At 41.3% G+C, this 14,995-nt stretch overlaps 1 protein-coding gene across 1 annotated transcript in view; it reads left to right on the top strand.

Moving 5' to 3' along the window:
* Nucleotides 1-14,995, top strand: part of MCTP2 (multiple C2 and transmembrane domain containing 2) — a 107,387-nt gene that overhangs the window by 17,343 nt on the left and 75,049 nt on the right. Inside the window, exons 5-9 of the mRNA XM_075045036.1 lie at nt 1,583-1,725; nt 2,521-2,597; nt 3,774-3,885; nt 5,867-5,902; nt 14,482-14,646. Of these exons, the coding sequence (XP_074901137.1) occupies nt 1,583-1,725; nt 2,521-2,597; nt 3,774-3,885; nt 5,867-5,902; nt 14,482-14,646 (533 nt within the window). The remainder of the gene's footprint in view (nt 1-1,582; nt 1,726-2,520; nt 2,598-3,773; nt 3,886-5,866; nt 5,903-14,481; nt 14,647-14,995) is intronic.

The following is a 14,995-nucleotide window of genomic DNA, read 5'->3' as shown; positions in this document are numbered from 1 at the left end:
AACTGCTGTTTTACTTCTGTGAATGAAATGTCCTTTATGTGCAGAATTGGCCAGGCCAGGGCTCTACAACTCTTCCCTTTTGAATTTAAAACAGAATAAAAACTTTCTATAGCTCTTAGAAATAAGTCAGTATGTCCCAGGAGCACAGTTCTTTACAGTACTACGTAATTCCAAATAGATGCTAACACATAGCTTTTTTTTTTCTTGAGTCTATGTCTGTCTTCACATAACACTGATCAGAGCTTTGGATGTTTAAATATGGATTTTTCACATTCTCACTCTTTCACCAAACTACTGACAAGACTGAGTATTGGCCTTACGCTGGGTTATCCTGAACTGCTGTGTGTTTGTCGGCCAGTATCTCAGTGGGAACTGGGGAGGACAGGTTCAGATTAGTCCTGAATATGAAGTCTGGTGGAGGAGTCAGTCTTTTCCGGCTGGCAGCCCACACTGCAGGCTGGGGGGCAGCCAGGACCATCACGTTAGCTGTTATTCTTCTAATGATATTGAACTGTTAGGAGGGAAGTTTAATTCTAATTATAAGGTATAATACAATATTGAATATGACAGATGAACGGCACCTGGGATCAGTTGATTGTATATGCTGCTACACGTCAGTTTTATTCTTTCCCTTATTTGCAGCTTGTGAGATGTATTTTTTTTTTTTCGCAAAGTCTGTATGCATTACTAAATCAACCATCTAGTTAAATTCTTCATGTACCTTGTTTCCCTTTTTGTATGGTGCCTTGTGAGGTGGTTGGTGTTAGTGCAGATGCCACTGGTTTAATAACAATAATAAAAAGTTGATTCCCTCTTCTGTTTTCCTTTGACAGCTGCAAGTCTTTCTATTGCTGCCGAGTGGCGCGAGCCTCACGCTCTGTCCATGGACATCTGCTCCATAAAAATATGGGACGTTATTGCCATGGCAAATTGTGCCACTTGGATTAAAAAACGTGTTACCTGAATATTGTTTGTTGCCTTTACGGAATCCATTCTGTATGTGGTTTTTATCCTGAGCTGGTGAATAATGTCAGTATTTTTTCACTGAAATTTCAAATTTGGTTTTAAGTAAATTGGCAAGTGACACCAGTGATGAAATCCTGACGGGTATTTTAGCTATTGTTACTGGTTTCCTTGGAGCTCCTATCCAAGTTTCGACGCTTTTGAGTTTTGGTATTTTTATATATTCATAGTCACAGGATCACATTTTCTTTCTTTCACTGTCTGTGGTGTTAGTTGGCCTGCAAATCGTCCTTCATCCCTGCTTGTGTTTGCTCTTTTCCCAAGTTAAAATGTTAACTAAGTTACTAGAGAATAATTAGTGCTCTTTAAGAATAACACAGCTTCATCAAGCAAACTATGAAGAATTTTTGTTGCGTGCTTTCAAACAACTTTCTCGTTCTGTCTGATAGATTTCCTGTATGAACTAGCAATTTTTATATAGGTAATTAAGTTTATGCTCATATATATAAAATAAGTAATTACCATTCGTAATTGTTATTTATTGTTTTATGAAAATATAGTTTAAGGTTGTGGGGTTACGTGAGGGCATGCTAATCTGTTTTTTTATTAATTATCACAGGTACAAGTGACCCATATGTGAAGTTTAAACTGAATGGGAAAACTCTGTACAAAAGTAAGGTAGTCTACAAGAACCTCAACCCAGTTTGGGATGAAACTGTTGTGCTACCCGTACAGACCCTCGATCAAAAACTCTGGATTAAGGTAAGTTTTGGGTTTAGATTTTTAAAAGATGTGTCAATATTTTTTTAAGCAATTATTTTTGACTTTAGAAATGTATTGATTTTTATTCACTGTAGCAATGTAACATAAAACACAATCCGGTTTAAGAGTTTCAGCAATTTCAAATTAAAATGCACATATGTCTTTTCCAGATTTTACTTGCATGTTTTGCTTTCCGTCTGCAAAAAACCCAAGTTGAAATAAAACTCCTCGACTGGATATGTTTAAAGCTATGGAGCTAAATTCTGCTCACTCTTACCGTGCTTGTGCAAACTCAGTGAAGCCAATAGCGGTTTCATAAGCACATTTTAAGAGTGTAATTTGGCTGGGTTGAACAGAATTATTACCTGGGATGCAGCCGTGACAAGTAGCAAAGCCTTTTCTCATTATGAGTAACGTTACAGTTACCAGAACTGCAAGCTACCAGTTGCGAGCACTAATTGCTAAAACATCTGTAGCCAGAAGTACCTGATTTTTGTGCAGTGTTTCATTATGGTATTGCGCAGAGCATAAAGGAACAGGCACAATCCTTAGCAGCGCACATATCTCTGTTTACATAATATTAAGAAGATACTTTCAAAATCCTGTTTAAATATTTAGTTAAAAATACAAATTAAAGCAGGGAGATGGAAAATTATCCCTGAATTATATCTAAGCTTTGATCTTTCAAACATGAAATTGAACTGAAAGGGCTTAAAATATCTGTTCTTTTATCGGCTGGGATAAAACTGGCTTATGATGTAAAAATTAGAAATATTTATTTTATTTTGTTACCAGGTGTACGATCGAGATTTAACCTCTTCAGACTTCATGGGTTCGGCATTTGTAGCACTCGCTGAGCTTGAACTCAATAGGTAATACGTTTATTTAATCAAAGGTTATTAATGCAGCTTAATTGAGAAACATAGGAAAATAATGAAATGCTTTTGCTCTAGCTTGGAATTTGTCCATTCATGAAAACTTATTTTGATAGAAGGGTGGGGAGCACATTCTAAAAGAAATCGCTCGAGATAAATCCTGTACATGCATGCTTTTATCCGGCGTTACGTACCGGATTCAAATCCAACCTGGATGGAGCCCAGTTCAGCAGAAGGCACCCTTTCCTTTTCATCTCTAGGAATAAGAGTTTCTATGTGCAGCATTGTTTAGGGAGAGCTACACCAGAATAATTTATGGAGGTGGAAGAAGAAAGGGGGGAGAAGGTTGAGACCCCTTCTTAGCCCCATGTAGCGCAGGGTGCCTCTTTCTGTGTGTAATTGGGCTGGGGAGCGGTTTGCCTGGCTGGCTGCGAGCGCCCCGTTTCCAGCCTCCCCCCGCAGCCATCCATCCCCGCGGCAGCTCATCTGGCCCTGATTTAGTGCGGAGGCAAGCCCTGCGCCTTTTGTCTGCTGCTGCTTGGTCTCAATGTGAAGCTGGAAGCCAGGAATTCAACTTTTAGTTCTCTCTGTTATACTCCCTTGCTGTGTGACTTTTTTTTTTTGAGAAAATGAGTTTTCCCTGAGCGGATACATTATAGCTCCCGTGGCTGTTGTATCTGAATTTCTAGAAACATTAATGAATTTATCCATGAGATAGTGCCACCAGGTAAATACCAGCATTCCTGTTTTCAGAGAGGGAAGTGAGTCATGGGGGGAGATTAAACGCACACGGAGGTGAGGCAGAAGACAGGTCTTCTAAGTCGGATCCCAGCCATTAATCTTAGAAAATTCACTTGAATGGGTTTCTCTGTCACTATTCTTCACTGTGAAGTAACTTAATTCAGTGTGCATCTGCATATGGAGAGTTATGAGTATTAAGCAGTGCTATATAAACATTACGCTGCGTTATTAAAACGGGGGTGTATTTTGTTGGAACTAAGAAGGAACACTCCAGATTTCCCGTTTTAACATTTAAACTCAATATTGGGAATTTCAGACAAGAAGCTGAAATTTGCACAGCTCAGTGTGACCTTTAATAACGAACTCAAGTTAACTGGAGTCAATAAATGCATGTCTTTTTTTTTTTTTTTTTTTTTTTTTTTTTGCTTGTAGAACTACTGAACAGGTTTTAAAACTGGAAGATCCCAACAGTTTAGAAGATGACATGGGAGTGATTGTATTAAATTTGAGTCTAGCAGTCAAGCAAGGAGAATTCAAGAGAAATGTAAGTGGCTTAGGAAATCAAATTTATAGCTGGAATGTGTGTGTGTGGGGGGGAAGAGCTGGCATAATCTGATTTACTGGGAAATGCCACCTTTATTTTCATCCTCTGAGACTCAATACTGAAATTAAGATAGATCATAACTTAAAAAAAAGCCCCATATTTAACTGGGTAAAAGTTGCATAGACATCTGTAGCTGGATGTCTCTGTCTCATAGGCATGACGTGCACTGTGGCAGTGCTCTCTGTGTACCGTGCGTGTGGTATCCACCACTGCAACGTGCAGGTTGCTGAAGTGAATGTATGAACCGTACCTGTTGTGATCGCTATTCCAGAGCATACTATTTTCTGATTTCCACCTAGGAGTTTAACACTAAAAAAAAAAAAAAAAAAGTTATTCTTTTTTTCATGACAATGACAAAAAAATTTATTCATGTAAAATCTAAAAGCAGAGATTTGATGTTACAATTTAACTGCACCAATCCTGGGGAGGAGCATGCTGGCTAAGAGGAAGAGGTTGCTTTTGAAAACCCTGATTTTGCCACTGACAGTTTCTTGACTGAGTTCAATTGAACTTGGCTCCTGATGCTGAAATATGGTACATTTAGTGATGCTAGAAACGCAGAAGAACCTGGGCAGAGACTGGTAACACCACAAGTGAAGCTGATAATTTTCAAATTTTGGGTCTGCATGTGGTTTTTTGCTTTTGTTTTCATCATTTAAGATTCCTACTAGTGTTTTACAGTGTGTGGAGCATACCTGTGTGGTGAACTCATCCTGTTCCTGTCCTGCAAGGGGTGGGGAAAAGCCAAGATCAGGCATTTACTGAGCTCTGGTTTTCAAGCCAGTCTAATTTTAAATATGTGTAATAAATATGTAAAGAGAAAATCTTTCTACAAGTCTTCAATGTAGTCTAGTATGAAAGTTGCTGTTTACAGCACTTTATTGAATTATAGGTATGGAATTCCAGTCTGAAGGGGATTTATAGAAACGTAAATGTTTCAAGGACTTGGAAGGCAAAATAATAAAAAGCTAACGTGGGACGTCTGCTGTTCATTATTTATTTTTCAAACAGTTGCCTTTTGAGTTGTAAAATCTCAATTAATATTAAGATAATTGTAGAGTTATTTCTACCTCAGTATGTGATTATTTAAAAGCTTAATGACAACATTCAAAACACTGTTGTCGTATGTATATATCTAGAATATGAGATGGCTTTGATCTGCGATGTGAATCCCCCCTCTAACTTGTACAAGAGCATTGTTGGCACGTACGTCAGTGGATTGCAGGAAGGGGGGAAGCAAAGACATAAAGGTTCTTTAGCAAAAAGCTAGTTTAGTCAAAGGAACCTCAGGGATTCTTCCGGGATTTTTACGAAGGCATGGGCTAAAGTGGACCTAGCCAGTGAGACAGAAAATACATTGGTTTAATGTAGCAGCTTTTGGTACTCTTGGGTGCTTAGTTAACATTCAGAGTGCAGATGATAGAAGAGTTGGTGCACACTGTAATTTTTTTTAAAGACGATGTTTTAAGCCCTCATATTTCAAATGCAAATTGCTTAGCCATTTCCAGTGGAATCAGAATAGTGAAATGGCTCTGTCCACATTAGCACTTAACAGCAAGATGATTTTTTTTTTCCTTTTTAAATTAGCTTACTGTGGAACCAGATGGCACCAAAAGTATAAGCCATGTTTCTTACTAATGGTTCTGGGTCCCTTCACTTTTTATTCTTGATTTCTTTTTTCTAATTTCCTCCTTTTTTTGGTGCAATGCAGGTATTTTGAGTTTGATTGTTATGTTCCATGAGGGAGGGGAGGTAGATGAATGCAGTAGTAGATCCAGCCCCCTACTTATTACTAAGCTTTTCTAACACATTTGACAAGCTGCTGTTTGAATTATTTTACTAAACACTTTCTCTGTTTTACTTCTTCTCTTTTTCCTCTCTCTGGGTTCTTTTTGGTACGATGGTGGGGGCTCATGAGTAGAGATGGTCAAGTCGGAAGAAGCGAACCTCATCCAAGGTAATCCGTGCTTTTTTTTTTTTTTTTTTTCCTCTTCAAAAAAAGTCCACTCCCAAAATCTTTGTGCCCTCCTCTGAAACAGAAAGTGTGAAAATATGAAAACTCTGAAGTCTAGACGCAACCTGTCCAAATGCAGTGGCAGCTTTTTTGCTTTTTTGCCTTTTTTTTTTTTTTTTAATGTTATGAGAAATTGCTGCTGTTCTCTTATTGTAGGTCCTACTGTAGCGTCTAGTGGCAAGTGACAGTAAGCCCCACTCAGCAAAGAGCTGTAGAAAGAGAGAAAAACTGTCTGTGCTACAGAAATGGGTGTAAATACAACCAAAAAGGAGCTATGGGAAACTTGAATTACTTAAGGATAACCAAAAGGTGGCCAGTAGTCAGTACTGGAGTTGAACATGGCTCTCCTGGTTCCCAGTCTAGTCATTTAGGTTGCCTCTCCCATTGGGGGAATTTGAGAGGTAGTATTTCTTTTGGTTGTTCCTGTGGGTTTTGAAATTCCTTTTGGTTTTGGGATGGAGACTGAGCAGGAAGTTTTCATTATCAGCAACATAATAGGTTTTCTAAGATTTGTGTGTTGCTACATATCTACATAACTTGCTTCCTTGGTCTTCTGTAGTGTCCCTGCAGGCTTCCATTACTTTTATATTCCTGTACTGTCCCATTTTTGCATTAGATTTTAACTTGTTTGGGAAACAGACTGTGGCTTTTTATTTGTTCTGTAAAGCTTTAATTTGCTATTGAGTAAATAACAATGATATAGAAACTGCAGGCCCAAGTACCCAGCTTGAGAGCTATACAGTCTAACTTTTTGAAAAACAGAATTTGGCTCGTATGAGAACACATACGCATCTTGATATTTTCCCTATATAACTACTGGTTTACGCCTAAATAAATTGAATAATTAACCTCCTCTTGTTATATTCATTACAACTGTGGTGTGCTATGTAGAGGAGCCAACCCTCTCAGGTATTGTGGCAGCAAGTATGTTTTCGTCAATAGAAGTGCAAAGTAGAGCCCTTGGAGCTGGACGGCAGCTCCGCGAGCCCCGCTTCCAGGGGTATCGCAGCCCTTCCTGCGGCGCTCGGCACAGAGAGCCGCCAGGCATCCCTGAATGCCGTATGACAGAAAGTGATGGAATAATTGAAGAGCTCAGCACTTTAGTTTTTAACTAAAGCTCTGGAAATTACTGTGCCTTCACTCAATCAGTGTAGCTTGATCCCCCATTTTCTCACGCATGCACACACAGCTGTCTCTTGACGCTGGTTGGCTCTGGGTCCTGGGAAAGGGAGCCAGGTTTTTAAACTCTGGTCCTTTTTGTCCAGAATAGCCAATCTTCTGTCTTGGTTGCTGTCACTGGAATTTTTTTTTTTTTGCTTGTACACTATATCTCACTGCATTTTAAAGAATTTTTTTATGTACAGGTTTTTGGATCTTAAGCCATAAGCCATACTGGCAGGTCGTTCGTGTCTCAAGACTCTGGCTTGTGCCGTAGTGTCTTTTAAAATAAAATTAAGAGATGCTGAAGCATGGTACTGATTTAGGAGAAGTGAAAGTATTGTTTAAAAGAGGAGGGGAAAAAAAAAAAAAAGCTGCAACCCTGTGCTCTATTCTGTTCCAGTCACTAGAGGGTAGGAGAGCTTCAGTTCTTCCTAGGGAAGACACAGTTCATGCTCCAGTGTGATCTCTAAAGAAAAGCTCTGTGACCATCCAAAGGCAGTAAAAATATTTCCCAGCATGCACTGGAAAAATCTGACAAAGCAGTATTTCCTAGTTTATTGATTCTGCTACTGCACTAAAACACTAGTACTGTACATCAATAACCATCTTTAGTTAGGAAACTCTGGTCTGTGGAAGCAGTAGTAGCAGTTTGTGGCAGAACATAAAGGCTAGAAAGAAAAATTGTGTGCATGGGGAATATAGGTGTCTAGGGAAGGCACAAGAGGTTATGGAAGAATAGCCACGGAGTATGATGGGGTAGAAAACAATGCTGCTGGACGAGATAAAGACACAGGAATAAGGAGGGCAGGGGAAACGGAGAGAGCTCTGTAATGGACACACAAACTCGTCTCTTTTTTGGCTACTGAGCTGACTGTGGTTGATTGTTGAAGGAGAAAAAGGCCATATACTTTCCATTTGAACAGCTGAACTGAGACAGATCTAAATTTCAAAATTTCATCTCTGTAGGTTTAGGCAAACAAAAGTGTTGTGTGGGTTTTTTTTTTAATTCGAAATAGCTTTCCTGGTTTGTTGGTTTTTTTGTTTTTTTGTTTTTTTTTTTTTGTGCTGAACTATAGCTGACCTCTATTGTAATATTTAGCTTTTCTTCTACAAATACAGGGAAAATGACTGTTTTAAGGATGGACAAAAATGAATATAACTTTCACAGCTCTTTTTAATCTGTATTGCCTATATGAAAGAAATCTGGTTATACTCTAATTTGACCATTTTATGTTATCTTAGTGCAGATTTGGCACATCCGTATTGTAAATGAGTCTTTTCACATTAATCACGGGATTCTTGCTGACTTCCCAAATTCACCCCAAATGGTTAGTACCTTTGTTGAGGGCATAAATACCTGATGCAACTCCGTGTCAGACTGGCAAAGAGGTTCACGTGAGCTGTTGTGGATACCATACACTCTTCACATGTGTTCTCTGAGCAACCTTGCTTTTTGAAGAAAAAGCTACATTTCAGACAACAATGAAAACAGCAGCAGTACAAGATCTTCAGTCCAGCTACGGTTGCCTCACGATCATTACAGATAGTATGCAGGAAGGATTTCAGAAACTGAATATTGTCTTTTAAATCTTTTTGGTACAAGAGCTGTTGAACTGCATGATTTAGCTATCCGTTGATTACACAGTGTATATTTTTTAGTGCTGCTAGAAGGGAATCATCGCACATTTGGGCGGACTCCCAGGACATGGGTAGCACATCCAGATCCCTCATTTTTCATGGGAGCTGAGAACGGCATTGTCCTCTGTGGGAGCTGTCTCCAAGAGCTCAACTTTCTTCTTTTTCTCATGGAGGGTGGCATTGCAAAAGGAAGAGGATGCTATTAGGCAGTATTAATGCATGCACTCATATCTGTGTATTGGCAGGCTCTCCCCTCTCTTCTGTTTTTCTTTCTGGGTCTGTCTGGGGTGCAGAGGGAGTTGGTAGCTATCTCCGCTGGAGCCCAACATGCTGATGCTCAGTAGCCTTGTTTGTCCTGGGTGGCTTGAGTCTCACCCTGAGTGCCCCACACGCTATTTCCAGCATTTGTACAGCTGAATAACCTTTAAGTGTTGAACATCTATGAAGCAAATAAGAGGGTTTGCTTGGGGTGGATTGACCTGCAGCAGTTCAGTCCTGAAACAAAAGCGACGCAATTGCCACCTTGATAGCCTAAGCTGATTGAATAAATTGGCTGAAAGGCTGACTGGACCAAAGTGCTCCTCGGCATCTCATCGCAGGGGGAAAATCCCTCACTTCCCCCCCCCCCTTTTTTTTTCTTTTTTCTTTCCTGTGTGGGCTGTTAGGTTTCATTTTTGCCTGCCTCATTGTATTTGACTTTCTCCCACAATACCCTGTGGGCAGCGACTCTCTCCAAGCGTTTTGCGGAGCGGAGGGACTCAGTTGCCACAGGGTCACGCATTGTGGCGGCAATCTCTTGTCGGTTCACTTGCCTTTCTGGCTGCCCTCTCCTCTTTCCCAAGGGGAGACTGCCTCTGCAAAATGGTTTCCCTGCCTAATGAGGAGAGGTCCAAAGAGTCTTCCTATTTGTGTGTTGTTGTTTTCTCAAATGGCAAATTACGTGGCCCAGTTTTGACGTTGACCTCTTCACAGGGATTGCAGCAGGCTTTCTGTTGTCCTGTCTCATCCTTTTAAATGAAAGATGTGAGAGATGGGCTCGCTTCACACTTGGCCACCTCGCCATGTCATTTAAATGTACAATTTTTCTGCATCTCTTTATTGCTTCAAAAACAAGTTTGAACTTGGGGCATGTAAGTATGTGTCAGGAAAAGAGACAGATTTGAAAGCAGCCCTGATGCACCAGAGGGGATTTGCTGGGTGCCTATAGAGGGAGATTATATACAAATGGTGTTATCAGGGAGACTCGAGCTCCTAAAGAATTTTGTGAAGCTGGGTCAATGAGCTGGTTCTTTCCCCTCCAAAGCTCTGTCATTTTTGCTCGTCTCCTGTATTTGGCTCTGTGAAGTCAGAATATGGCCCACCTCATTCTCGTCCAGCTTTCTTCTTTAAACCAGAACCAGAAAGTAATAAAGAAATGAAAGTTGGCGTGAGAAGCTTTTATATTAATTTTGAACCCAGAAACCAGACTCTGAAAATGGTATTGTGAGCACTGATTTTTAATTTTTCTGTTCAGAGACATGGGATGTTTTCTGGGCAAATGTTCTTTTGAAGCAGCAGGGAGAAGAACCATCTTCTGTTCTTCATGTGGCAGGGTCCTGCTCTACAACCAGGCCATACTTTTGCTTCAGAGAAGATTACTCATTACTTACCTGATGTTGCCCAGTCCTTAAATCTGCAGTAAACATGAGCTCTTAAACATTAAAAGCATCTAGTTTGTTTTTAAGAGTAAAGCTTTCTGGATATTCTTGTGCATATTGTTTTCTTTCTGGCTGGCTTGTTTGAGGGATGCTTTTTGTTCAAGTTGTTATCCATTTTACAGCAGTGAATGGCTCATGAAGGTAGCCTTTGTGGTATCACTGGTTATTTGCACCCAGAGCCCAGTCAAAATCAGAGCTCTATCTGGAAATAACCCCTTGAATTCTGGTCTCAAGGCTATCTTGATTTCAGAAGTGATTGGGGAGCAGGAAGGAATAAGCAAACTTGTCCAATGTCTCGTGCTTGGGACTTGTGCCAACTTCCATCATAAAGCATGTGTTTCCGAATTTCCAGCCCTAGAGCCTGATCCTAGCTTCAGCCAATTTTTCTGTACCTCTGCAAGGCACCTTTACTTTGGTCTGGGATGTAGCCAGAGTGTGAGCTGGCTGACTGCAGAGAGTTTACAAGAAAATATAGCAGGAGAGGCCTGAAGGACCTGGCATCCAGTCTGGGAGCACAGCTGGAAAGAGCTGGGGTTCAGCAGCAGGAGGAGCTGAAGTACCCAAGTGCAGAGGTGTCCGTAGCCTGGGAGTTAACAGGGAAAGGGAAGAGCTGAATAGATAAAAACACTTTAAAATTGTCACTGATTAAGCAGTTATGTCCTTTTCTGGCCAGTATAGACAGGGGCTTTGACTTTTCTGCTCTCATTGTGAAGGCAGGTTAGTGTAGTGATGGCTGGAGGGAGGAGGGTTTAGGGTGGTTTTTTTCAGTGCTTGTTTTGCCCCCGAGTAACTTTGTTGGACTAATCACTGCACTTTTCCGTGCTCTGCTCTGTAATAGCTTTGCTAGCTCAGAGGGAAGCTGTGAACTTTAATCAATTAGCTCTGTCTAAATCAGTTTGGAACAAGTAGGTGTGGGGTATCAGAGAGGAGGTAAGACTTTGAAAATAAATAATGCAATATCAATTTCTTGTCACCTGGGAGGCATTTTTCCATAGTTCAGTCTTCCGCAGGCAACACTAAAGTTGACTCATTGATGGTCCAGGTCTGTGGCTCTACCACACATCTGGGTTTCCCCAGATGTGTTTCCTTCCAGAAACTGAGTGGAATCTGAGACACTGCCTGTTTGGCTGGGATTTCCATCAGGGTGGTCAGAGGAACAGCCTGCCAAATACCTGGGGAGGCTGGAGAGGTGGCTGCAGAGCACGCACAGAGTGATTCTTTGGTGTGTGTGTAGATGATACGAGGCACAAGAGATGTGCCAAACCTGCTGAGCACACGCTGTGGGAACGACCTGGGCACGTCCGGGAAATCCAAAGCATTCTTAAAGTGACGGGCTGTCCTGCAGGGATACGAGGCAAGCAGCCTTCCTGGGCTCCATGCTGCTCCATTTGTAGAGAGGCTTGTGAAGGTGGCAGACCTGGGTTGGGGGAGGTGGGAAGCAGACTGCAGTCATCGAGCCTGTGTCGAGGTGCTGCAGAGCAGCACTATGCCCTAGCCAGTTGCAAATGTTTTGGCTTCTTTGTCCAGCGTGATGCTCTAAAGTGATGCTAGATCTTGTCCAGAAAGTAGCCAGGTCCTGTTAGCTGGAGACCAACATACGCCTCTTCTGAGATGAGCACAGAGCGCTTTTGCAGCTGCGCAGCCATGCGGAAAGGGGGTGCACGAGGCCATTGGTTAGAGGCCACCTGCTTTGGAAGGTCAGAGCTGATGCATTGCAATGTGCTCTAGTAATACTGAGCTGCAGGCGTGGATTTTTCCCGGGACCGTGTGGAATCCAGGCTGGTTTAGGTACCTCCCAACAGTTCTTTGAACTGTCGAGTCAGTGGCTAAAAGGGTGGGGTTATGCATGCTACAGAACTTGGGTAGGAAGGCCCCCAACGCCGAGTGACTCCCTAAAATTCTGGCCTGGTTAAAAAATGAAAAGAATCTAAATTTGATTTGAAAACTGAGTGATAACAACTGTCTTTGGTGTTCAGCCTGGAAGCTTTGAAGGGAACTGGATGCTTTATTTTTAAAAGAAATTGTAACGTGGATAATAAACTTTGTCTGTTTTTTTTTTTGTGTGAACTAACATCAAATACGTCTTCCTCCTCTAAGGAAGAAGCTGGGGGGGGAGGAGGGAAAATCCTTGGTCCTAAAGCAGCAAGTACATCACATCAAACATGACTATGTTAAATACTAAAATGTTCAAAGTACAACCGAGATAGATAAAGGCTTTGATGGGAAGTGGATATTTCCCAGGGACATTACAAGCAATAATCCAGATGTTATGGTGTAATGCAACGAGTGTCCATGGATAGATGGGGAGCTCAAGCCAAGCAGCGCCTGCTGTAGGCCTTAGCCCTCCACTCCCATGCTGTTATGCCATATGGAAGCAATCTCCAGGCCCCCTTAATAGCCAGCTTTGGATTCCATTTTCACAGGGCTCATAGAGCTAAGTGGAGCTGTTTTATGGACAAGTTAGATAGAAGCCTTTCCAAGATAAACATCCAATTTGAAATTAGGACATACCAAGCTGCAAAATTATTTTAGGGCATATTTCATGGAAGCACTGCCATTTTTCTAAGGCGATTGCCAGACTGTAGAATGCCCTTTGATCCCTTGTGGACATTACTCCCTTTTTTATAAAAAGGATTTTGAAATAGTTGCAGTGTTTAGGGAGGAATATATCTGCCGGGACTTTGAAGTATGTCCATGGGAACAGTCGTGCTTTAGCTTTTTGGCCTAAAAGACGAACTTAAAAAAAAAAAAAAAAAAAAAAAAAAGAAATTACATTGCAGCTGGATTTATGAATCAAAATCTCGTTTTCTTTTTAAAGGTAGGAATTTTTAACCAGTGTGCCAGGAAAGCCAAACGGGGTGTTTAAATAGAAGTATATTAATATGCTTGTGGGATTCAAAGAGTTAGGTATTTTAACCAGTAAAAAGCGAGTAAAAAATTTGTGAGTTCACCACCCATGATTTAAGAATTTTGTTGCTGGGTAATTGATCCATAAAAAGTAATCTTCAGACATCAGGTGCTTTTGCAATCGTTTTATTTAGCAACAACATTTCTTACTTGCTTTTAAAGCTAACACGTCCTGTTTTAAAGTGACTTGTGAAATCTTCTCCTCCGTCTTGCTCCCACCTGTATATGACATGATTGAAGCTCTGAAGTGTGGCGAGTTAAAAGTTGCTTCACGAGAATAAAATATGGCAGGATTTTTACTGCGAGAAGAAAAGTATAGCCTTGAGTTTTAATGTTTCCAGCTCACTCCCCCCAAATAAAGACCTATTTAATCATCCTCTGTCCAATAAAATATTGCCAGTTAGCAAACTGTTAGCGCAGCCGTGCTGTGTAGGATGAAGCTGCAAAGGTAACAAATGTGGCTACCAGGTAACCATAACTCCAGATAAAGAGCCCAGTGGTGTCAGTGTTTTTTCAGCAGGCATCAGTATTTTTGATTCGTGAGCTCAGTTTCTGGAAGCAGGAGCTCCAAAGGCAGGAGGCGAAGAGCTAATGCGGGTGACGGGCGGTTGAGTGACTGAGGAGGTGGAAGATGCATGTTCAGTCTTTCACCTGGCCATAGACTTTATGATTGTGGGCTGTCTCCCCAGAAAGGACAGACCTGCGTTTTATGGACGTAGCTGGAAACGTGTAAGAGTTTACTTTAGTTTCTCCCCTCTTCCACCTCTCCTCCCCATCACTCTCCTGTGTCTTTCCCTGAGCCAAGGTGACAGATTGCTCTCAATGATCGAGGTCTGCTCTTGCCAAAGCTCAGCCAGGTTAGCTGAAGTCGACTTCTCTGGCGGTTTAAGCTAACCCTGCTGATTTTGCTCTGATGCTGAGCACCATCCCTTCCTGGGGCCAGCCGTAGTACAGTAGAGGCAGAAAATCCAGAGCATCCTACTGCCTTCCGTTCTCTGCTTATTCCTAGGGGATCATGGTACCTCTCTCACTTCTGGTGCCTTCATATCACAGTCAGTTTGGGCATAAAAATGTGGGTTTGGGTGTATAAATGTTTTGTGTCACTGACTTGCTTTTCAGTCGAGTTTCATGCGGAGCGTGCGACTCTCTGACTCTTTGCGCAAGAACCAGTTGTGGAACGGGCTGGTCACCATCACGCTCTTGGAGGGGAAGAACATCCCCGGAGGGGGCTTGGCAGAGATTTTTATTCTTCTCAAACTGGGAGATCAAAGATACAAGAGTAAGGTAAGTATTAAGGATTTCCTTAAGTTTGCTGAAGCCAATAAGGTAGTTGCTGTTTCTTTTACTGGTGTTGCTACCTCAGATGGAACTATTCTTGAATCTCTTTTATGTAAGTGAGATCAAAATTAGGAGACCAGATGAGGGACACTAACATTTTACTAATATGTTTTACATGCCAATATAGAAATAGGAAGCTAGGAATATTGTGTGTATCTGTTATTGTGCTTTTAACATACTCATCATATTGATGAACGTTTGACATTAATATGAAATGAAATAAAGCTACATGCATCATGTGTGTTGTTCTCTGCCAATACAGAAGTTAGGTTTGTAATGTTAGGTATTCTGGAAA

The sequence above is a fragment of the Buteo buteo genome, chromosome 13 (assembly GCF_964188355.1).
Source record: "Buteo buteo chromosome 13, bButBut1.hap1.1, whole genome shotgun sequence".
In the NCBI taxonomy this organism is placed as follows: Eukaryota; Metazoa; Chordata; class Aves; order Accipitriformes; family Accipitridae; genus Buteo; species Buteo buteo.
The sequence above is the reverse complement of the archived record's forward strand: the minus strand, read 5'-3'. Positions and strand labels throughout refer to the sequence as shown.